Source organism: Vigna unguiculata, chromosome 4 (genome assembly GCF_037176805.1).
Source record: "Vigna unguiculata cultivar grain cowpea cultivar isolate G323 ecotype 2 chromosome 4, ASM3717680v1, whole genome shotgun sequence".
Classification (NCBI taxonomy): domain Eukaryota; kingdom Viridiplantae; phylum Streptophyta; class Magnoliopsida; order Fabales; family Fabaceae; genus Vigna; species Vigna unguiculata.
In genome coordinates this window covers 44,056,813-44,080,586 of record NC_140795.1, presented here as the reverse complement: position 1 = coordinate 44,080,586, position 23,774 = coordinate 44,056,813, and the positions used below count along the sequence as shown (strand labels likewise).

Sequence of the window (23,774 nt, the reverse complement as noted above, 5' to 3'; positions counted from 1 at the left end):
CCATTTTAATTCTCTTCCACCTTTGTTGGCTTTCACTTTTTATACCAACTTTTGGTGTGCGCGGAGAGACGGTGTGCATTACCAATGAGAGAGACATTGTTGAAGTTGCAGCATCATTTCAAAGATGCTTCAAATAGGCTTTCATCTTGGAATGCAACTGTCGATTCTAATTGTTGTAAATCTTTTGTTCCAAAGTGGATTTTTGGATTGAAAAGACTTGCTTCTCTTAGTATAAATCTTTTGTCAAAGTATAAATTCCACTAAGTATCGGCAATATGAGATGGTTAGAGTCTCTGATATCAGTTTTTTTCTATTTCAGGGTCCTTTGACTAGAATATTGTAAAATAGGGTTCGTTGAATTTATTTTTTTTTAAATAGGTCATGTCGTTAGTTGGGAAGACGACTTCCAAGATGAAATCGTCATTCGCAAGACCGGTTTGGCTTTTTTCTTTTTTTTTAAAATGAATGTCGTTACTTCACATAATGGTTTTAACATAAACACTTTTCATTTTTCTTTTAACTTTTTAGTTTTTCAGTTTTAATTATTTCTTTTTCTTTATTTTATTTTTTAAATATTTCAGATTTTTTTTTTAAATTTAATGGTTTTGCTTTTCTTTTTCAGTTTTGATTAATTTTTTTATAAGTTTTCAGTTTTTCGTTATTTGTTTTTTTAAACTGATTAGTTATCAATATTTTTTAAATTTTTAATTTTTTTTCAAATTTTGTTAAATATAAAAATTATATTGATTGTATATGTAATTATTTTTAGTTTATTTTTCTTATGTAATTTTATATTATTTAATCTATTTTATTAAGTTTATTTTATTACAAATACAATCAACATAATTTTTATATCTAATAAAATTTGAAAAAAATTCAAAATTCAAAAAATATTAATAACTAATCAATTTAAAAAAAAATAACGAAAACTGAAAAATTATAAAAAAATTAATCAAAACTGAAAAATCAAAAAAATAACCAAAACGGTTAAATTTAGAAAAAAAAAATCTGAAATATTTAAAAAATAAAATAAAGGAAAAGTAAAAGAAATAATTAAAACTGAAAAACTAAAAAGTTAAAACAGGACGACTTCAGTTTTCTATTAAACAAAAACTTTATGTGAAGTAACGACATCCATTTAAAAAAAAAAAAAAAGCGAAGTCGTCCTCCCAGCTAACGACATGACCCATTTTTAAAAAGGAAATTCAACGAATCCCATTTTATAATATTTTTGTCAAAAGAACCCTGAAATAAAAAAAACTCTTGATATCTCAAGAAATCGACTTTCTGGATAAATCCCTTCGATCATATCAAATTTGAACTTTCTCAACCAATTGGACATGTCTCATAACCATTTGAAGGGAAAATTCCAAAGTGGCACTCAAATTCAAAGCTTTGAAGCATCCAACTTTGTTGGAAATAATTTGTGCGGTCCACCTTTACCCATCATCAATTGCAGTTCCAACAAACAAATTCCATACATTGACTACTCTGAAACAAAGAACGGTGAAGATGGAGTGAATTGGTTCTTTGTGAGCATGACGGTGGGATTTATTCTGGGCAGTTGTTGCTCCTTTGTTCATTTATAAATTATGGCCGATATACGTACTTTTGCTTCCTTGATGACATGTGGTACAAATCGCAATCATATTGGTTATTGTTGGTTGGTAATTGATAACAAATTCAGACAAAAAAGAAAATGAGTGAAAGAAACAATTATTTATTTTACAAAGTATGTATTTCATGAAAAACATACAAATTTACTTTAGATTGAACTAGGGTAAACGCATGCGTTATTGTGCCTGTGTATCTATTTTTTAAGGGTTAAATATGTTTTTGGTCCCTTAACTTTCGGTAAATTTTGGAATTAGTCCATTTTGAAACTTTGGACTAATTTAGTCATTTATCTTTCAAAATGCGTGAATTTAGTCCTTTTAATCAATTTTTTTAAGTTTATTTGACATTTCAAGTGCGTTTCATAATATTATTTGACTTAATATTAAAACAAAAATGTGTTAAACAATATAAACAACTTAAATACAATCCTGAAATGTATACGAAACATTAACTAAACTTACCAAAATTTGATTAAAAGGACTGAATTCACATATTTTGAAAGATGAAGGACTAAATTGGTCCAAAGTTTCAAAATGGACTAATTTCAAAATTCACTAAAAGTGGAGGGACCAAAAACATATTTAACCCATTTTTTAAATATGCGTGATATTATATTAATAGATAATAATATTGTAATGTTATTAAGTTAATATATAAATTAAAATTATATTTATTAAAAATAAAGTGAAATATATAAGAACAGACAAAAGAATAACCATTGATAAATAAAGAAGAAGAGAAGAAACAAACACATCCAATTTTATAAAAAACTTGTGAAAGTAACGGTCAACTTTTAAAAATTTAATAAATTATTATATTTAAAGGATAAAATTGGTATTTTAAAATGTGAATACATACATTTATATATTATTATAGATATCACACATTATCTTTAAACTTTTATCTTGATGGTAATAAAAGGTCTTGCGGGCGACGGTGTCTCCCACTAAGCATAATATGCATCCCTCCTCTTGGTAATATTGTCTTTTTATTTAATTTGTTGGTTTAATTAGTAATTTGACTTTTCTATGTTATTTATTTATTTTGATTTCAATAATTTTTTTACTCAATTGAGTTTCTATTTTTTTTTTTAAATATTTGATGTGATTCTTCTATCAAATTGGTGTTAGTGGTGTTTAAAAGATATGTCAAAATTGGGATCACTGAAAAAGCACCACGTATCAAAAATAACAAATCAAAGGAGTTTCAAAATAGAAATAACTTAGATTTTGACATTTAATATCTTCCAAATGTTACATTAAGTCTTTTTTAAAGAAATAAGAGTCCAATTGAGTTTAAAAATATATATAGATCAAAATAAATTAAAAATTAAAATATAGAAAATAAATTACTAATTAGGTCTTATCTATTTTTCGAAGTAAATTACTAATTAGATAAAAAACATCCAATTACATACAATTTAAATTCATACTTTATCAAAATAGAGTCAAATATAAAGTAAAACAAATAATACTTTAATCAATATAAAACATAATAGAGTAATGAGGTTGGGACACCTCACTTGAGATCAGTGGCGGATCTTAACTAATATTTTAGGAGGAGAAAAATAATACAGTAAAAATTTATATATTTAATTATTATCACAATACATAATTTAGTATAATCATAACAATATAAAGAAATAATAATTATTGTCATTTGTTCTTTCATATTCTTGAACTCATCAATAATTGGACTAGAACTAAATTTTCAACTATTTCTTTTTCAATGTAAATAAACAAATTGTCAGCAAAAATCTCACCTTCCATCTTTAGTCAAGATAATCTTAATTACAAAAAAATAATTTTTCTATTATAGTAATGACTCACCTGTAATTCTTTGAACTTTAAGAACAAAATTTATGATTGGACGATTAAGTCAATAGTATCATGGTCTAGAATATATGTGAAAAAGTTCAATTTGTCTTGTTTTCATCTTCACACCTTCACACCATTCCCCTTTTTATCATTTTTAATATATGAACTTGTTCTTTTATTTTTCACCTATATATTTTTTTTAAGATTAAGACTAAAGAATAATTTGTCATAATCTAATAAAAATTGAGATGTAAATACTAAAATAAAAATTCATGATAAACAAGCTACAATTAAAAATCAATTATGAAAAAAAAACATAGTACAATATTTTTTTCTTCTATATTTCTAAAAATGAATATACAAAAAGCTCGTTAGATAAAAAATTATTTTAACTATTAAAATAATATTTCACTATCAAGTAAGATAAAAAAGTATTTTTTTTTTCAAGAATGGAAGAGAACATATGAGAGATAAGAGTAAAGGCAGCTATTATTTTTCTCTTTAAAAAAAACAAGTAAAAATAAAAAATGAGAACAATATGTGAGAAACTCAAGAGACAAATTAAAAATATCTTAATTTTTTATTCTTTATTATATTTGATTCCAATTTTTATTATCAATTAACACTACTAAAAAACTCATATTTCATAGCAATTTTGTTTTGAAATTTTATTTTGCAGAAATATTTACAAATTTTGTTATGAAAAAAAAATTTGCAGAAAATTGCTTCCAATTTTTTTGTAAAATATTTTGTATAAAACATTTTTCGCAACAAATTTTGTAGTAAATACTTTTGAATTTTATAATTTTGTAGGAAATAAGAAATTACCTACCAATTAAGATTCTTAGAAAAAAAAGTAAGAAAAAGTTTTTTTTTACAATTTTTTTAACAAATTTGAAATAAAATTTTCATGTAATATGAGAATTTTTAATAGTGTAATATTAATATTATGATTTATAAATAAAAAATATATTTAATTTAACTTTCTTTGATTCCTTATATACTACACGTAATTTAAAAAATTTAAATACTATACATAATTCAAAAAATTTCAAAACTTTAATTACATAAATTATAAAAAAAATCAAAACTTTTGTGCATACATAATTTAAAAAAAATTAAAAATTTTAACTAAATAAATTAAAAAAAAAAATCAATTTTTTTTGGGTGCCATGCGCCTGCTCCTATTATCCTCCGCCGCCACTGCTTGAGATGAATATACATAGACAAAGTAACAATTGTCTCCTTTCCTAAATTGAACATTTTTTTTTAAGATTGATGTGTTGATTTTTTTTATTTTATTTTTTGTGTTTTCTCTCTTATGATTTCTTTTTATTTTTCTTTAAAAATGTGTATATCCTTATGGTAATGTTCATTTTTATGGTGTAACTTGCAATCATTACACTTTTCTCAATTTGAATTCGACTTCTGAATTTTGGTTCAATTGAAACAAGAGCTTTAGAGAAAGTCCAAAGGTTTTTCATCTTTGGTAATACTTCATGAAATAAGAGGTGAGACGAAGAGTTCATGTTCGTATGCTCTCTACCTTCATTACACGGAGACTCATAGTCTCATCAAATGAAATCATTAGACGAAACCTTTAACTGTTAATCGTTGGATTAGATACAGGGTTTCAGAAAAAATACTTCTCATGTCTGTCATAATACTCACTTAATTACTCATTTAATAGTTATAGTAATTATCGTATTTGAAAAAGTAGTGGTATATCATATTTCTATAATGTTAAAAAGTCCGTATTTAGAAAACTATTTTATTATGTATTTTAAATTGAGTCTCCACCGTTCATTAAGGCGAGGTAATCATTTGCTATAATTTTTGTTTTAATATTTAATTTATAAAAATACAATGACATCGTAATTTATGTTGATGTCTTAATATAGTAAAAGTTTTATATTGATGGTTAATTTCCTACCTGTTACTTCTTTATATCTTTCATGAGTCAAAACTAAAATATCCTACATTCTTTAGCAGAAAACACGATATGAATTTTAAAAATTTCTTTCAAAAGTATAAGTTAAACAGTAATATTGTAATTTAATATTTAAGTAATATACATACTTTTGAGCATCGTATAGTTTACCTCGTGGTAGCAAGTGATCCTCGATTCATCAATACAATTGGGAATAAGAAAAACTGTAAACCAAAGTAGTTACTGATATTTACCACTCCATCCTCTTCGTCTAACAAAAGCAGTTGGTCGCACACGATCACTTTCAGACCCACCTCTTTTACTCCTTGCCATCTTTATCTCAATATACAACAACAAAAATCAGCACATTTATGGTTGAGTTTTTTCTCCTTAACTCTTGCTTACTTCTAAACCATCAAATGCAAATGGAATTGTATATGGCATTGTGCAAGAATATCAACGTTCTCATTTATAATCGTAGCATATTATAGTCAAAATGTTAAGGTTACCCCACTTCTCCTTTTGTGTTTTTCCACAATTCATTAAAGTCTCATTTAATAAATATGAAGAAGGGCAATGGAGAAATCCACTATAAATAAGAAGAGTAAATTTAAGTGTTGTTACCACAATTTAGTAAGTCTCTGATTTATAGAGAATTTGGGTAGATGTGTGTCAATGGAAGGTTTGCAAATTTAACTAGAAAAATTGCATCTTAAATAATAATATTTTTGTTAAATATTCATGGATGTAGGCATTGAGGTATTGAACCACATTAAACTTATGTTGAGTTTTGTTTCTACTCCTATTTATTGGTATGCTTATCAACAAATGTCATATCCATATACATTTAGTCAATATATTGATAATTTGTTTTTGGGTTTTTGAATTTTTGAGGAAAGAGTACATCTAAATATAGATAATAGTATATATTATATAGACTGAGTGGAGTAGAAAATACGATTAGATTGCATTTCATCTTCTTCTACTACACCACTACTACCTTGTCTATTTAATACACAAATCATTCAATGTCTTGATAGTACTGTTAAAGGTAGATCTAGGTTCATTCTTAGAGCCTATAACCTAAGAACTTTCAAACCTAGTGCGATTCCTCCACTCCTGGTTGAGTGAATTTTTGCCTTAAGTGCAAGACTCTTATCCATCCCATCCCTCTAGATCATGTGGAAGCCTCTAGCAAGAGTGAGATGATTTGATTGGACCATAGTTTAAGACCAATTTTCCAACTCAGTCCAAACCACTTAAGTAGATGAGTAGTCAATTCATCATTAAGCAAAAATCAAACCAAAAACTATTGAATAAAAGCATAGATAAATATCCAAGAAAGAGTACAAAGAATTGGAATTGATTACATCTAACCTTAACACAAGAGAGTTTGGTTACTCATAGAATATTGCAATACAATTCCAACAACATTTATGCATAGGATTTACAATAAAAACATTTCTCTCGAGCCTCACAAGCTCATTCCTACTTTATTACTACATATTTGATCCTCCCCTCAATGCCTAAACTGAGGACATGAGGTTTCTATTTATAAAAATTTATGGGCGATGCTCAACCCAACTTTTAGTGCTCAGCCACAAAGGTTTCTTTCTGTGGAGGGTTTTCTTTTGTCTTTGTCGCCTTTGTAGCTAAGCATTATATTGTTGTGGCTCAGCCATGCACCACCTTAAGTGTTGAGCATCATTCCCTTTGTAACTTAGCTCCAAAAGTCACATTCTAGATCTTTCCTTGATCGTCTTACTAGAGCTCACTCGCGGATTTTGAGTAAGATAAGTGTCAAATTTATTTGAAAATTTTACGTATTCTAAACACTTATCAGTTCCCATTTTCATCCCCTAATTTACTATACTTAGGTGAAGCTTGCATTACTTCTTTGATTTTGTTTTAGTTTGTGTTGACCTCTTTGTTCTAATCCCAGCAAGCGCACTAGATGAATTGTAGTATGCACAAGTGTCGTATTCATAAAGACTTGTACAAATATTCAAATTATCTAACTTTATTTGATTTTCTATACACAGTTTTGATGACAATGTTGTGAGTGACTTAAACAAAATAGTAAAAGATTGAAAGTAATAAATAAATATTGAGATTGAAATTCGTCTATCTTCATTAATTATACTATTACAGTTTTATCAAATAATAGAACAAGCATTTATTGTTAATGAAAGTTCTAAGGTAGATCTAAATCAATTCCTTAAGTTTAGACTATAAAGATCTCAAACACAATATTGATACCTCAAACGTTGATGTATGAACCTTTGTTTTAAGTGTAAGACTTTTAATTTAACTAAAGCATTCAAATCTACTACTAACATATAAATACATTATATAACTTGGTTGGATTATAGATTTAAGATCAATTTTCTAACTCAATTCAAATTAGTTAAATAAGATGAGTACTCAGTTCAAGCTAAACAAATTCTCCACATTCTTCATTCTAATAATTGAAAGCTAAATAAGATAGACATTAGTATGTTGAGTTGTTTTTAATTTTATTTTATGATATTGTACCTATCCATCACTTTCCTTTAGCCCGTAAAATGGATTACGTAAGGAACATGCAACTCCATCTTTGAAATAGCTTAGTCTTTGCATATGACAACCTAATTTTGTAATCCATAAAATGGGCACAATTAGAAAGATTAAAAATTTTGGACTAGTTATACATTTTTTCTATTTCCGTGTTATTAGTGAGCTATTTTCTAACCCATAAAATGTGTTACTAGAAATATCAACAACTCTTAGCGTCTCTATCAATTTGATCTCTTTCCCCTTTTCGTTTTCATTGATGAACTAATTTTGTAATCGACAAAGCGAACAACATTAGAAAGACTAACATTTTAAAGTCTTTAGGCTAATTTCTCTTTATTTTTATGTGACTCGTGTGCTTGATTTTCTAACGCGTAAAATGGATTTGGAATTAGAGCACAAGTAAACTAATCCTAATCCATTTATATTATAATATTAAAAAAATAATAATAATTAGATAAAATTTAAGTAGAGAAAAATGATTTTTTTTCAAATATACAGGTAGTGACGAAACACTCTCTGAAATAATACATCTTACCATGTGATGTCTTGTAATCTTGTGAGGTTTATCTATGTAACACCTCATTTAATTAATAACCGTAATTAAAGGAAGCGTCACACCAAAATAGTATAGTAGCTCAGTCTTAGAGTTTTCACATAGCGCCTTACAATAATCCAAGGCATACAACGATGCCAAACTAAACCAGATACAAAAATTTAATAGAAATATAATGGAAGGTTAAAGGACAACCAATACATGGACCGTGACCTTAAAAGAAAGCCCAAAGTAGAAAATCCAACCCAGATGGCTAAGCAGCGGAGTCACCGTTCCCCTGTTGACTGCAAGGACCTCTCGCATCTGCTCCCATCAATAAATTGATGATCATGGCAAAAAAAGATAAAGAAGAGCCACATACAAGACAACCACACAAACAAACAGGGTAAGCTAGAGTAAAACAGTTCATCAAGTAGTCACATGCCATTACACAATCCAAGTATTTTATATATCATCCAAACATGTTCTGACTTCTCAAACAATACACTAGACTCTGACTCGACTCATCTGGATACATATAGTCTGATTGGATTCAACGGATGCTTGCACTTGTGGTGAATACCTCTGCTCACCCCCGAGCTGTTCACCCCCGAGTTGTTCACTCTCGAGCTATGTGTTACAAGTGTTACAATGAATCAATCTCACACACACAAGGTTAGCCCTTAATGAGTTTCAGGCCTCCTGCTACTCTCACCACAAGAGGCAGTCTGCTCTAAGTGAGACTAATTGACTCCTTAGAGTGTCAGGATGCAACCTTACCTTGAATCCTTACCAGACCATATAAATGGGGCACCACCATGGACACCCACTAATAGGGACCATAGAATTACGTTCCGACCACTGAAGCACGACCCTGAAATCTCACCTAGAGATTCCAAGGGATTACGCACTGACCACAGACCAAACATAAACCAACAATAAGAGAACACATATCATGCTTATAATTTCATACCAACCTCTGAAATAAATCCTCATTCGTACCATATGTTGAATCCATACCATTGGTTATTCCCAATCCATGAGTATAGGGTCTCATCTCATACCAATACCATGTCTCTTTAATTTCTAACCCACTCATTAGTTTCACATGTCAAGATCCCTCAATCTCATCTATCCAATTTATAACCACAGATCATACCACACATTTCATTTCACAGGCCTCATGCGTCATACAGAATATATCATAAATCCAACAATCCAATTACCAATTGAAGAAAACCACTCAACCTGCAGCGGATCTCGCTCAAGCAGCCCTCGCTCAGGCGAGAGGGGTGCTCTCGCTTAGGCAGTAGACCCTCGTTTAGGCGAGATCGCGACCAGGTGCTGGGAGATTTTCGCAGGCTCGCTTAGGCGAGCCCTGCCTCGCCTGAGCGAGACAACCCCTCGCCCAAAGGTGAGGTCCCTTGCTTGGGCTCAACCACAGCAGCGTCCCAAAGCTTCCACGCCTCCTCGCTTAAGCGAGCGACTCTCGCCTGAGCAAGACAGTGCCTCGCTCAAAACCAGAGCTCTTCGCCTGAGCGAGAGTTCGTGAAACCCCTAGTTTGCTCCTGCAAGTCTCGCCTGGGTGAGTCAGTCTCGCTTGGGCGAGAGCAACAGATCTCGTCACTGTTCTTCCTGCAACAGTCACATATTTGCACCCAAACAACAGTACAAGGCATTTCACATATTCATCGCAATCATATAATTCATACAACACCCAACAAACTCTAATCCAGCGAAAAAATCATTCAAGACCCAAAACTCTAACTTCCCCATACCTGAAAAGGGTTAACAAGGACCTTGACGTCACGACCACGAGCACAACAACTCTAGGGACGAACTACAGGGCTGAAATAAGAGTGGAACAGAACTAACATATGAGATTAACAGGAAATCCTAACTGGGAATACGAAAGATGATTAATGGGGACCAGCATGAACTAGGAAGGGATACTTACGTGGAGCAACGAGTCCTCTTAGCTCAACGTAACAGTGGAAGCAAATCCTAGCAGTGAGTGCGGCTGCTCAAGAAGGAGTAGAGATCTGTTTTTCTAGAAAATGATATGGAAAAGTGAGGTTAGGACAGATTAGGGTGTTTGGCTCCCCATGGGCCAGTCCTAGGTCCAACGTGGGCCAGCCCTTTTAATTTTAGGACAAAAAAAGAATAAGGGATTTAATGAGCTTTACAAATTACAATTTCTATGAAAAACAAATTTTAATTAAGTCTTTGCAATACTTTGTTTTTATTTTTTACTTTCAATCTGATGTCACTCATCTGCATTATTATTTTTTGTTTCCGTGATTAAAGAGAGTTGTAAAAGAATTTAACACAATTTTAAGATGAGACAATAATTACATTTTTGTAATGACATCTTAGATTCATGCTCTTGTATTCTCCAAAAAAAAAAAACCTTTAAATTTTAAGATTTTAATTTATCCAAACATTAAAAATATCAAACCCCAGTAAATTATCAAGCTTAGAAACTCTGTTAGTGCGTGTTAGGAAACAATTTGCTGTAAATTATTTTTATTTTGAATAAAATATAGAAGTTAGTTTTCTTAATATTAGTTATCTATTGAGATTGGATTAAATAAAAGCTAGAATAAGTTAATAATACAGAACCTGTGTTGTTTACTTAAACAAAAGATTTCGTCTTGGAACGCCAAAAAAGTTGGGAAGTAGGAAAGTATTAAAATAACAAACGGGTAAAACTATTCTGATTAAAATAACAAGCCACTTCAATTACACAGATATTTAAAAAGGTATCCAAGGATTTCTCGCTCTGATACCAGAAAGGGGGGAAAGAGGGGATATATGTACGGAAAAGTAAAGTACAGAAAAGTAAAGAAAGCACATAAATGAGGTAAAACTTATGAGAATATAAATTTGGCAAAGCCGGTTAGATATTCTCTCATAAATTTTATACTCAGAAGGCAAGACAAAATATAACCAGAAAGATAAACGCCAGAAGGGGGGGAAAGAGGGGATATATGTACGGAAAAGTAAAGTACAGAAAAGTAAAGAAAGCACATAAATGAGGTAAAACTTATGAGAATATAAATCTGGCAAAGCCGGTTAGATATTCTCTCATAAATTTTATACTCAGAAGGCAAGACAAAATATAACCAGAAAGATAAACGGGAAGATAATATTCTGTACATAAAACGTTTTTAAGCCTTTAAATGATTATCGCATCTTTTAATAAATATTACTCAAGGCATCCGTAGATGCCTAAAATGAAACTACTCCATAAAAACTTACTTTGATTCGAGAGGGGAGGAGGAGAGATCTGAAGTTCCTCGTTTATTTATGTTTGGAAGCAAAATATACAAGGGGAGAAATGAGAGAGAGAGAGATTTGTAGAGAGAAGGGAGAGGAAGAGGGAATTGAGGATTTTGAGAGAGAGAGAGTGTGTAGAGCTCCTGCCCAGCATAAGGGACTTAAGGGCCTTTTTAGGACTTTTAAATTATGCTAGAAATTTTATCCCTGATTTGGGAAAATATACGGCTCCTTTATACAATAAAACCTCACTAAAAGGAGAAAGAAAATTCAATTCTGAAGACATAAAATTAGTCCAGGAAATAAAACAAAAGGTAAATAAATTACCTACTTTGCAATTACCATTAGATTCAGATTACTTAGTAGTTGAATGTGATGGATGCGAAGCTGGATGGGGAGCCATCCTAAAAAGAAAGAAAAATAAATATCTGTCTAAAAAAGAAGAACAAATATGCAAGTATGCTTCTGGAAAATATACTGCAAAACCACAAGTTTACCAAACCAGCACGGATTACGAAGTCAATGCAATCATACACGCTTTAGAAACATTTAAACTATTTTTGATAAATAAACCAGAAATAACCATTAGAACTGATTGCGAAGCAATTGTTTCTTATGGAAAAAATCAAATAAATAATGACAAAAAACCTCATAAACGATGGTTACTGGACTAATCCCTCTTGGTGGAAATCCCTGTACTCTGAGGTTAACCCGGAACCCGGGAGGGATCTCAGGATCTCTAATGTGTATCATATCCATATATTTCTATAGGAGATCCTTTTGGATCTTATTTTTGTAAGATGTACCTGGAAAGGATATCAGCAAACATATTGTCAGAACCTTTGATATGTTCAAAATTTATTATTTTTCCGGAGTTTATATAATCTCTGAAAAGTAACCATCGTTTATGAGGTTTTTTGTCATTATTTATTTGATTTTTTCCATAAGAAACAATTGCTTCGCAATCAGTTCTAATGGTTATTTCTGGTTTATTTATCAAAAATAGTTTAAATGTTTCTAAAGCGTGTATGATTGCATTGACTTCGTAATCCGTGCTGGTTTGGTAAACTTGTGGTTTTGCAGTATATTTTCCAGAAGCATACCTGCATATTTGTTCTTCTTTTTTAGACAGATATTTATTTTTCTTTCTTTTTAGGATGGCTCCCCATCCAGCTTCGCATCCATCACATTCAACTACTAAGTAATCTGAATCTAATGGTAATTGCAAAGTAGGTAATTTATTTACCTTTTGTTTTATTTCCTGGACTAATTTTATGTCTTCAGAATTGAATTTTCTTTCTCCTTTTAGTGAGGTTTTATTGTATAAAGGAGCCATATATTTTCCCAAATCAGGGATAAAATTTCTAGCATAATTTAAAAGTCCTAAAAAGGATCTTAGCGTTTTTATGTCTTCCATTTTGTCGGGAAAATCTTGTATTTTTTTAGAAATATGGGGTTGGAGTTTAATAGTTCCATTGCCTATTTCTGTTCCTAGGAATTCAATGAAATTCTTACAAATTTCCATTTTTCCTTTTGATATTATTAAACCGTATTTTTCAAGTTTGTATAGTACTTGTTTTAAATGGAGATAATGTTCTTCTTTTGTTTTGGAAAAAATAAGTATATCGTCTATGTAGACGCATGTAAAGGATTTGCAGTCATTAAAAATGTTGTCCATTTTTCTTTGGAAAATTGCTGAAGCATTTTTAAGACCAAAAGGCATAACGTGCCATTCGTATAATCCTTCAGAACAGGAGAATGCTGTCCATTTTACGGATTCGGGTTCCATTTTTACCTGATGGAATCCACTTTTGAGGTCGAATTTGGAAAACCATTTTGCGTTTTGAATTCGGTTTATGAGAATTTCTTTGGATGGAATAGTGTATCCATCTTCAACTGTATTATCGTTTAATCGTTTATAGTTGTAAACCATTCTAGATTTACCTCTTTTTTTTCAGATGATTTATTTACTATGAAAGCAGGACTCTTGTGAGGGCTTTCACTTGGAGATATCACTTTCAATTTCAGAAGGTGGTCGATATGCATTCGACATTCTTCTTGTTCCCAGTTATTGAACTGTATATCTTTGGTTTTTATAATTAAATCTGGGTTAATTATGTTTAATTTACAAGTAATGGGGTCACGGTCCCAAAATTTTGTAGGATCTTCTCCTATTATACTGGTTTTGTTTAACCTATCCAGGATCTGTTGGATATTATCAAAAGTGATTGTTTTGGATATTTTTATGAATGAAAAAGAATCCATAGTATCATCTGAATAATAATCTATGTCTTCTAAGTTTTCTTTCATACAATCACATTTTTCTGAGGAATTGGGGTTTATACATGAGCATTCCTCATGAGATTGTCTTGTATGGCTGTCTCCACTAATTATGGGTGACATTTGTGTTTTGTCACTAATAGTGACGTAATCTTTATTTATAGTGATAGCTCTATTTTGGCCTAAGATAAAATCTAGACCAATAATCATACTTTGTTTTGAAGGGACCAGGTTTTCTACCCGTATTGTTTTAAGATGTATCTTTTGGCCAAAAAGGTCACAATTTGTACTAAATTGAAGAGAAATATTGTTTATTTCTTCATCATTTATCATTATTATTCCGGACATAGTCCTGGTTTTTTGTATATGTTTACTTTTAGTAATCATATATGAGGGTACTTTTGTTTTACAGACAACTGTTTCTGAGCATCCTGTGTCTATGAGGGCTTGTATGATTTCTTCTTTAGCAGGGTTTTTGTTTTGTTTAGGAAAGTTTAATTTAACTAATACCTTGACAGATATTAGTTGTTTCTCGTTGCAAACTAATGGGATACATTCTGTGGTTCCCATCATGTTATTTGGTATCTTCTGTGGAATGGTGTTTGTTTCAAAATCTTGGATTATTTGTTCTAACCGAAGGATTTTTTCTTCAAGGTTGTTAACTCTGGTTTCTAAGATTGAGGTCCTAGTGTCAATTATGTTTTTATCTTTAATGTTTTCTTTCTGTTCTAGAAAGATTGGTATCTCTTGTATTTTTAGATGTGTTGTAATACATTTTATACAAAAATTTTTATAGCATGTCGGACAATGAGCTCTTTGTGATTTATGGAAATATCTATCACAATACTGGCAGGGAATGGATGTTGGTCCTGAGAAGTATTGTAATGTGTGAGAACATTCGTTTGTTTCAGTTATATTCATTAGGTAATATCCAGAATCATCTAATATTTCACCTAATTCATTGTATCTGTCGTTTAATTCGAAATTATTTTCTTTAGGGTAGATTTGTATGAATTCATTATTTGTGAAATCATTTATTAAATCATAGTTTTTGGGTTGTTTATCTAAATTAATTTCATCATTGAATTCTGTTATACTAACTACTGATAATATTTCAGAGTCAGTGGATACATCATCGTCTATTGGAAGAAGATTCATGTGGCAGGATTTTATCAGTTCTGCTTCTTTTGTATAGAGGTTTGCTATGTTTGGACAATCTCTTGAAAAATGTCCAGTTTGGTTACAAGCATAACATTTTAATGCTTGTTTGTAATTTTTATTTTCTCTAAATTTTCTGACGTGTCTGTCAGGATTTAGAGTAGGTTTTCTAGAGTTTGAGGATCTTATTGTATAAGTTTTTCTAGAATTTGAAGGTTTTTGTACAGAAGATTGAGACCTTTGACTGTAAGATTGGTTATATCTAGGTCTTCTTCTGGGAATGTATTTTCTGTTAGGTTTGTTTTGGTGGTATTGTTGTGGAGTATAAATTTGTTTACAAATTCCAGAATCAGAATTTTTTAATTGTTTTTGTATTGCAATATGTGTGCAAGTGTCTTCCATTATTTTCATAATGTGTTGTATTCTTATTGAGAGGTTATTTAACATGGGAGTTACCTCATTGTTTTTCCAGGATTCTCTAATTTTCTGACCTAATTTTCCTGGAAGTTTGAGAAACATTTTTTCTCCAACACTTATATCATGAAAGCATCCGGCTATGGAGGCATACATGAGATAATCTTGTAAAAATTCTTTTATTTTTCCAAAATATGTTATAGACAACCTTTCTAGGTGTCCTAGATAAATTCGTTGTCTGAGTGTATTCCCATCATTTACAGATTGGGAGGTGAGTAATCTTTGTATTAGTGAACAAAAATTATAAATATTTGGACCAGGTTCGATCACTAATGTATTTAATTCTGTTGGGTATTTTTGTTTGAATGATTCCCAACATGCTCTGGCTATGTCACCTAAATAGGTTTCACCTTTGGAGATCATTTCTTGTGAAGATTGGACTTCCTTTTCGTAATGAATACCATAATCACGGATTACAATAGCAGTCCATTGTTCAATGTATGTTGGTAACAACTGAGGGTCAATTCCAGGGACGAACTATTCCCACACAACCCCTTTCGATACACATATACACTTGCCTCATATAAGGCAGACATCATAATTTTTGAAGAACGCCTCAAGACACTTAGACATTTTATTGCTTAATCTTTTCTCTTGTCTTGTTGCAGGTACAAACATTCCAAAATGGAATTTATACAAAGCACAAAGAAAGGACCTTTAGGTCCAAAACAAGTTAAATCCCCCTTCGTGGTGGAACAATACACAAAGTATGGCAAACAAGAATTGCCAATACTCACAAATACCTACCATTATCCTGGTAGAGAAAATACAAATGTCAAATTAAATGTTTTAATTGACAACATTTGGAATATTCCAAAATACACAGTTCAAAATGAACACCAAGTCACTAAGGTGAAACAAAGCATCATTAGTGCATTATACAATTTCTGCAATGCAGATAACAAAGGAGTTTTGTTAACTTCACCAGCCTCTCCCTCTGGGAAAGGATTTACACATTATGCCCTAATTACAGGGCCAAACAAAGGAGTTTATACTTCCTTCAAAGACCTCTCTGAGGCAAAACAAGATCAATTTTGGTCTACTTACAAAGGCTTTAATTCTTTAGAAGAAGTCCAAATGGCTCTAAGACTAGAGACCATTGATGAAGAAAAAATAAAAACAGGGTTGACATTCGAACCAAAAACCCAAACACATAGCTATGCTACCTCTTGTAGCCTCTCACCACAAATAAACTCAAACATTTTTCTTGCAAAATTTGAAGTCATACAAGAGTCCTTGTTTGAAGTTCATTCTGAAACACAAAATTATAATGGGTTATTTGTAAAACCTCAAACATATTTCGACACAAAAACACCATGCCAAGAGTCTCCTGACTACTGCAAAACAGTTACCACAAAATGTACATGTCAAATAAGATTCATTTTTAGAAAGGCTTTAATTGACTTAAAGATAGATAGTGGTTCTGATTTTACTGAAGAATTTTCTCCTTCTTCTTCGAAATGAAGTCTATCAACAAATTCATTTATGATATCTTCTGTTTCATCGTAAATATTTTCAGGATTTGTGTTTATAGAGGGATTCAAAGATCCTTGTCTGTACATGGCTATAATTTCTTGATGATGATTCCATTCTTCTTCAGTCATTTCATCATCTTCGTCTTCTTCGTATTGTAGGATATTCATCATGGAAATGTGTTCGTTATCAGGTATGGCTGAGGTGCTATACCTATTTTCAGCTAACCTGTCTTGTTCTAAGTCAATTTGTGGTATATGTGTGTAATCTGTAAAGCTTAAGCTAAGTCCTCTAGATCTGTTATGTAAAATAGCAGATGAAGGAGCTGTAATTGGGTTATTTTCTTCTCTGGGTAAATGTGTTTGCCATAAATGTCCCTCATTTCTTCTTGTGAAGGCTTGGGCTGGTAAGAATTGTGTACCATGAGAGCTAATGGCTTCTTCTAATGGTCTGGTGTTTATTCTATACATGGAAGAAATGTGGTTACTTATTCTTCCTATGAAGGTTATATCTAAATGTAGATTTTCACCAATCCAATCGGTTCCAAAACCTATTGTTTGTACTTCTAAGTTTATATGATTTATAAAATCTTGCAGTGTTAATGTAAAATTTGGAGCAAGATAAATAAGGGAAAAAGGTTGATTTAAGTCTACCTCTAAAATCCCTATTACACTTTGTGAATCATTATTTTGAAATCTTGAATCGTGTAGAACTATCAAAGCTCTAGCCCCGATCATATGTCTGGCTAAGGATCTGACTCCTATGGTTATTAATCCCATGTGGACATATCTTCCTTGTTGGTTTAGTAACTGTCTTCCAGTTTGTGGAGATATTAGAGGGATTATCTCATATGTGTTGTCAGGGAGGTGAAAATCTTCCATTCTCCTATATCTGTAAAGGCTAGTTCGTTCAGAACTTAACCAACCTATGTTGTATAACTGTCTAGGATTTAGGGAATCTATCCTTGAGTTAGATCCTATATCTGTATTTTGTTGTATATCTACTAAATCTTCTAATCTTCTAATATTAGTAGTTTGTTGTCTATTTAGGAATCTGTCTAAAATTCCCGGGTGTTGTATAAGATTTTGGCTTCTAGTCTGGTGTTCCCTTAGTCTTCTAGGGGTTCCAGGGAATCTTTGTGTGCTACTAGGTTCTGTTGTACTATTCATATTAACATTATCAGTTTGTGTTTGTGCAGATATATTAGGTTGTGTTGTCATTATAAATTATCTTTATTGTTTGTAGCAGGTGCTGCGTTGGTACTTGCAGCTTTTAAATCTTCTTTAGTTATAACTTTGATAAATTTTTGTGACTTTTTAAAAGTTGTTTTTATAGGTGTATGTGTCCCTAAGGACAGTTTTGATATTTGCTTTATAAGACCATCTATGTCTTCAGACAAGTTTGTCTTTTTAGTAGAATCAATAATATGGTTCAATTTTCTAGAAACTTCTTCTAGAAGAGCTATTATAGTGTTATTTTGTCCTATAAGGACTGTGTGTACAGAGTCTACCTCTGGAGTAGGTTTTTTATATCCTACAGGAGGAGAGTTTGTAATTTTTTCTACAGCAGTTAACGCTGATTTGTAGTCTGTGCCCAAAAATGGCTGTATGGTATCCATTAAAAATTTAAAAAAAAAAACAGGAAAATAAGAAAGCAGTGTAGTAGCAGCGAAACAGTAGTAAGCAAAGCGGAAAAGCAGTAGTAGTAGTAAAACAGTAGTAGGCAAAGCGGAAAAGTTGTAGTAGGGGATGGGAGGCAGGAATCTACGGAATACGCTGTAGAATAATACTTATAAAAGAATATAGATAATCATAAGGCTCAAAAACTCTTTTTTTTTTTTTTTTTTTTTTTTTTTTTTAGATCTGACTTCGTATACCTCAACTGCGAGCTAAGGGGTTGTTATACCCAAGTGCTGTTAGCACTCCTCTTAATATATACTCCGTAGTTATATGCCCACTACAAGCAATATAACCCAGAAATTGATCTTGTTTTGCCTCAGAGAGGTCTTTGAAGGAAGTATAAACTCCTTTGTTTGGCCCTGTAATTAGGGCATAATGTGTAAATCCTTTCCCAGAGGGAGAGGCTGGTGAAGTTAACAAAACTCCTTTGTTATCTGCATTGCAGAAATTGTATAATGCACTAATGATGCTTTGTTTCACCTTAGTGACTTGGTGTTCATTTTGAACTGTGTATTTTGGAATATTCCAAATGTTGTCAATTAAAACATTTAATTTGACATTTGTATTTTCTCTACCAGGATAATGGTAGGTATTTGTGAGTATTGGCAATTCTTGTTTGCCATACTTTGTGTATTGTTCCACCACGAAGGGGGATTTAACTTGTTTTGGACCTAAAGGTCCTTTCTTTGTGCTTTGTATAAATTCCATTTTGGAATGTTTGTACCTGCAACAAGACAAGAGAAAAGATTAAGCAATAAAATGTCTAAGTGTCTTGAGGCGTTCTTCAAAAATTATGATGTCTGCCTTATATGAGGCAAGTGTATATGTGTATCGAAAGGGGTTGTGTGGGAATAGTTCGTCCTTCCCCCGACATAAATACAAATGGAGGGGTCTTCTTCTTTCAAATAGAAATTTGTATGAAATATTTAAAAGGGAAAATTAAATTTTTAAAAGGGAAAATTATTGCGTATAAGGATGAGGGAAAAATAATATTTTTGAAATAAAATTCCAATCTTTCTGAAGGTCGCCATGTTTTATTTTTTGTGTTTAATTTACCATATGTGTAAAACATAGATAGAAACTTTTAAAAAGAATAATCATATAGTAAACCATAAATGTAAAATTTACACATATACTTTCCACAAATAACTTTTTCAAACAATTGATAATGAAAACAAAAAGTTGCATATAAGGAAAAAATATATATCTTTAGAAGTTAGGGTTTTTTATGACTTGTATATTTATTCTTGTTTGCTTCAGCTTAGAATATTCCGGCACATAAAATCTTCAAATGTGATGACTTCACTATAAGAAAAACTTCTAATTAGATACTAATTTTAGTAATCAATAATTATTAATAATTATAATGATCAATTTAAATATTAATTTGTAAAACTAAAATTTATTGGTTATTAAAATTATCATTATTATGAATAAAAATTTATAATTGATCACTAAATTGATCTTTGAAATTAGCTATCATGTAGGGATGGCAACAGGGCGTTTCACTATCCCATACTCATTCCTGTAAAAAAAATTCATCCTCATCCTCATGCACAAACCCAACGAGTATCAAACTTTTGTCTCATCCTCATCCCACCGGATAACAGGTATAATCTCGTACCCATACCCATACCCATACCCATTTTTCTTACTACTTCAATATTGATTTTAATTAATTTTTATAAAGTAATAAAAAATTATGGTAAAGGAAACATAATATTATCAAATATTTAATATTAGAAGGATGGTTGTTTGTTCGATATCAAATACTTTAAAATAAATTATAATTTTTTACATTTTAGATTATAATACCAAATAAAATTTCATGAGAACCAAAACAATTATTAAATTTGCAAATATTAATGAAACATAGTTGATAAAATTTAAAAATATTTTTTTAAAAATATAAAAGAAAATCAAATATTCAAATTAAAATATATTTTAAATGTTTTTTTACTTCAATCTTTTAAATTCTAATAAATCTCTTTTTTATACAATAATAAAAGTTATAATATATCATTTGATCAAAATGATACAAATAACAAATAATAATCATAATAAAAGTTTAAAATAAATTATAATTGTTTACATTTTATATTATAATACCAAATAAAATTTCATGAGAACCAATGTAAGTCCCAATTTTTAGCTTAAAAATGTTTGGGCTTGGCCTTTTTGTAAGCCCAAGACCAGCCCACTAGGGGACCCTCAATACCCTGTCCAGCCCCGCTCACTCTTACTTGTCTCACTTTCAGAAACTGTTTCCCTCTCTCAAACTCTCTCTTGTCTCCAGAAAAGGGCTCTGCTAAGGCATAAACTTTTCCCCTTATCAGCTAGTTAAACTGAATCGTCCTCTCGGGTAAGTTGAACTTCAACTTCGTTCTTCTCCTTTTTCAGTTCAAAGGCTCTAGTTCTGTCTTGGGTTCTTCCTGGAACCTCATTTCTCAACTCTGTATGTGTTTGTTTTCAGCTCTGTAGCTTGCTCCAGTGCCCTATTACTCTTTCATGGGTTACCGTTCTTTGTGCTAGCATCTAAAAAAAGGTAAGGGAAGTTAGAGTTTTAGGTTTTAATGTATTTTTGAGACAGTTGTTGTCGCTTAGGCGAAGGCTTCTAGCCTAAACGAGAATAGTGCGGGTTTACATTGTGAGTGGCTATTTATCTCGAAAATATATTAATTATGTGAATATGCATGAGTTATATGAGTTGTATGAACTGAAATTGGTGCGTTGGAATGAGTTATGGCATGGAATTGTTGGTTGGTGGTGTGATAACATGAGAATTAGATGTTGGAGGTAAAAGTGGTGGTTGCGGTATTAGAAACATGGATTTGGTGTGAGATAGGCGTAATTCCATGAGTCTCGTGGGGAGATTTCATGGTGGTGTGTAGTGTATATAATTAAGATAAGGATTCAAGTAAGGATCGCATCCTGAAACTCTAAAGGATCAGTTAATCTCACGTAGAGCAAACTGATCCAAGTGGTGAGAGTAGCGGGAGGCCCTGGTCTTTGGCAGGATAATGGTCTTAGATGCTTGAAGGCTAACCTTGTGTGTGGTAGGGTGAAACCCATTGCCAATGGCTCTGCATCCAGTGAATCCGATCTTATTATATTTATTCGGATAATTGAGTCATAGTGTCCTGCTTGGTTGCTATAACATGATTTTATGACTACTGTGTTGCATGCTTAAGAACTGTTTTAAGTATCTATTTGCTATGATATGTTGAAACTTATTTTACACTAGCTTACCCTTTCATTTTTGTGTATGTTCTTGTCTTGCTTTCTCTTTTGTGATGATCACCTTACTAGTGGGAGCAGATGGGGGAAATGTTGAATGTAGACCTGATGGTGGCAACAGTGCAGTTTAGATGGCCTATTGTATGTGGCTCTTAGGAGCAGTTTTATGGCCCTAGTGCCTTTTTGTAATTCCTTGCTCTAGGAGCAACTTTTTGCAAACTGTTAAAACTTTAGATTTATGTGTTGTCTATGGCATGGTGGTATACCTAAGTTTCCTTTCCGGTACATTCATGGATGACTATAACAGTGGATTCTTTATGTATATTGTTCATTTGGTTGCTCTGTTTATTATTATAATTATGTGATGTTTTAATTTAGTAGAATTATTCTATTTAAATGGGATGTCACAACCAACACATTTATTAAATTTACAAACATTAATGAAACCTAGTTGATAAAATTAAAAAATATTTTTTTTTAAATATAAAAGGAAAACAAATATTCAAATTAAAATATATTTTAAATGTTTGTTTACTTCAATCTTTTAAATTCTAATAAATCTCTTTTTTATACACTAATAAAAGTTATAATACATCATTGGATCAAAATGTTACAAAGAACAAATAATAATCACAATAAAAGTTTAAAATAAATTATAATTGTTTACATTTTAGATTATAATACCAAATAAAATTTCATGAGAACCAACACATATATTAAATTTGCAAACATTAATGAAACCTAGTTGATAAAATTTAAAAATATTTTTTAAAAAATATAAAAGGAAAACAAATATTCAAATTAAAATTATTTTAAATGTTTGTTTACTTCAATCTTTTAAATTCTAATGAATCTCTTTTTTATATACTAATAAAAGTTATAATACATTACTTGATCAAAATAATACAAAGAACAAATAATAATCATAATAATAAAATTTTAGGTATAATTACTGATTTGGTACCCCAACTTTTTCGTTAAGTTCAATTTGGTACCCAAACTTTTGGTTTGTTCAATTTAGTACCCCAATTTTCTAAAGAGATTTAATTTGGTCCTCTCCGTTAAGTTAGAGTTAACACCGTGTGGACACGTGTCAAGCCATGAAATTTTTAATTTTTTTTTTAATTTTTTTTAAAAAAAAAATATTTTTTTTTCAAAAAAAATTATTTTTTTTTCAAAAAATTTTAAAACTGCCATGTGTCAGTTTATCATGACACGTGGTAGTGTAATAGTTGTTTTCAATTTAGTACCCCAATTTAAATTTTTGGTTCAATTTATTACCCCAATTTTTTAAAATGATCCAATTTCGTCCTCTCCCATTTGAGACCAAATTAGTAAATAAGCTTAATTACAATCTATATATACATGTTACAATAACTTTTTCTAATATATACATCAAATTATTTCACCTAAATACTTAAATTATTTTATTTTTTACATTTTAACCTTTGTAATTTTTTACACATGAAATTTTTTACACTTGTAACAAATAAAATAATTTGAATATTTAGGTGTAGTGATTTGATGTATAAGTTCAAAACAATTATTTTAACATGTATATATAAGTTATAATCAAACTTAGTTACTAATTTGGTCTCAAATTGAAAAAGACGAAATTGGATCATTTTAAAAAATTGGGGTACTAAATTGAACCAAAAATTTAAATTGGGGTACTAAATTGAAAACAACTATTACCACTGCCACATGTCATGATTGTAAGTTGCCACGTGACACGATGATAA

The 23,774-nt window shown here is 30.8% G+C and overlaps 1 protein-coding gene and 1 pseudogene across 1 annotated transcript; one reads left to right on the top strand and one right to left on the bottom strand.

Moving 5' to 3' along the window:
- The first annotated feature begins 381 nt into the window (after positions 1-381).
- The window catches only part of LOC146887269 (uncharacterized), a 28,359-nt pseudogene continuing 4,966 nt past the window's right edge, over positions 382-23,774 (top strand).
- On the bottom strand, positions 9,927-16,006 carry LOC146887270 (uncharacterized). The gene is made up of 2 exons (XM_085672589.1): positions 14,386-16,006; positions 9,927-10,087 (listed from the first exon to the last, which is right to left on the bottom strand). Exons 1-2 carry the CDS (start codon positions 16,004-16,006, stop codon positions 9,927-9,929), a joined length of 1,782 nt encoding a protein of 593 aa, XP_085528715.1.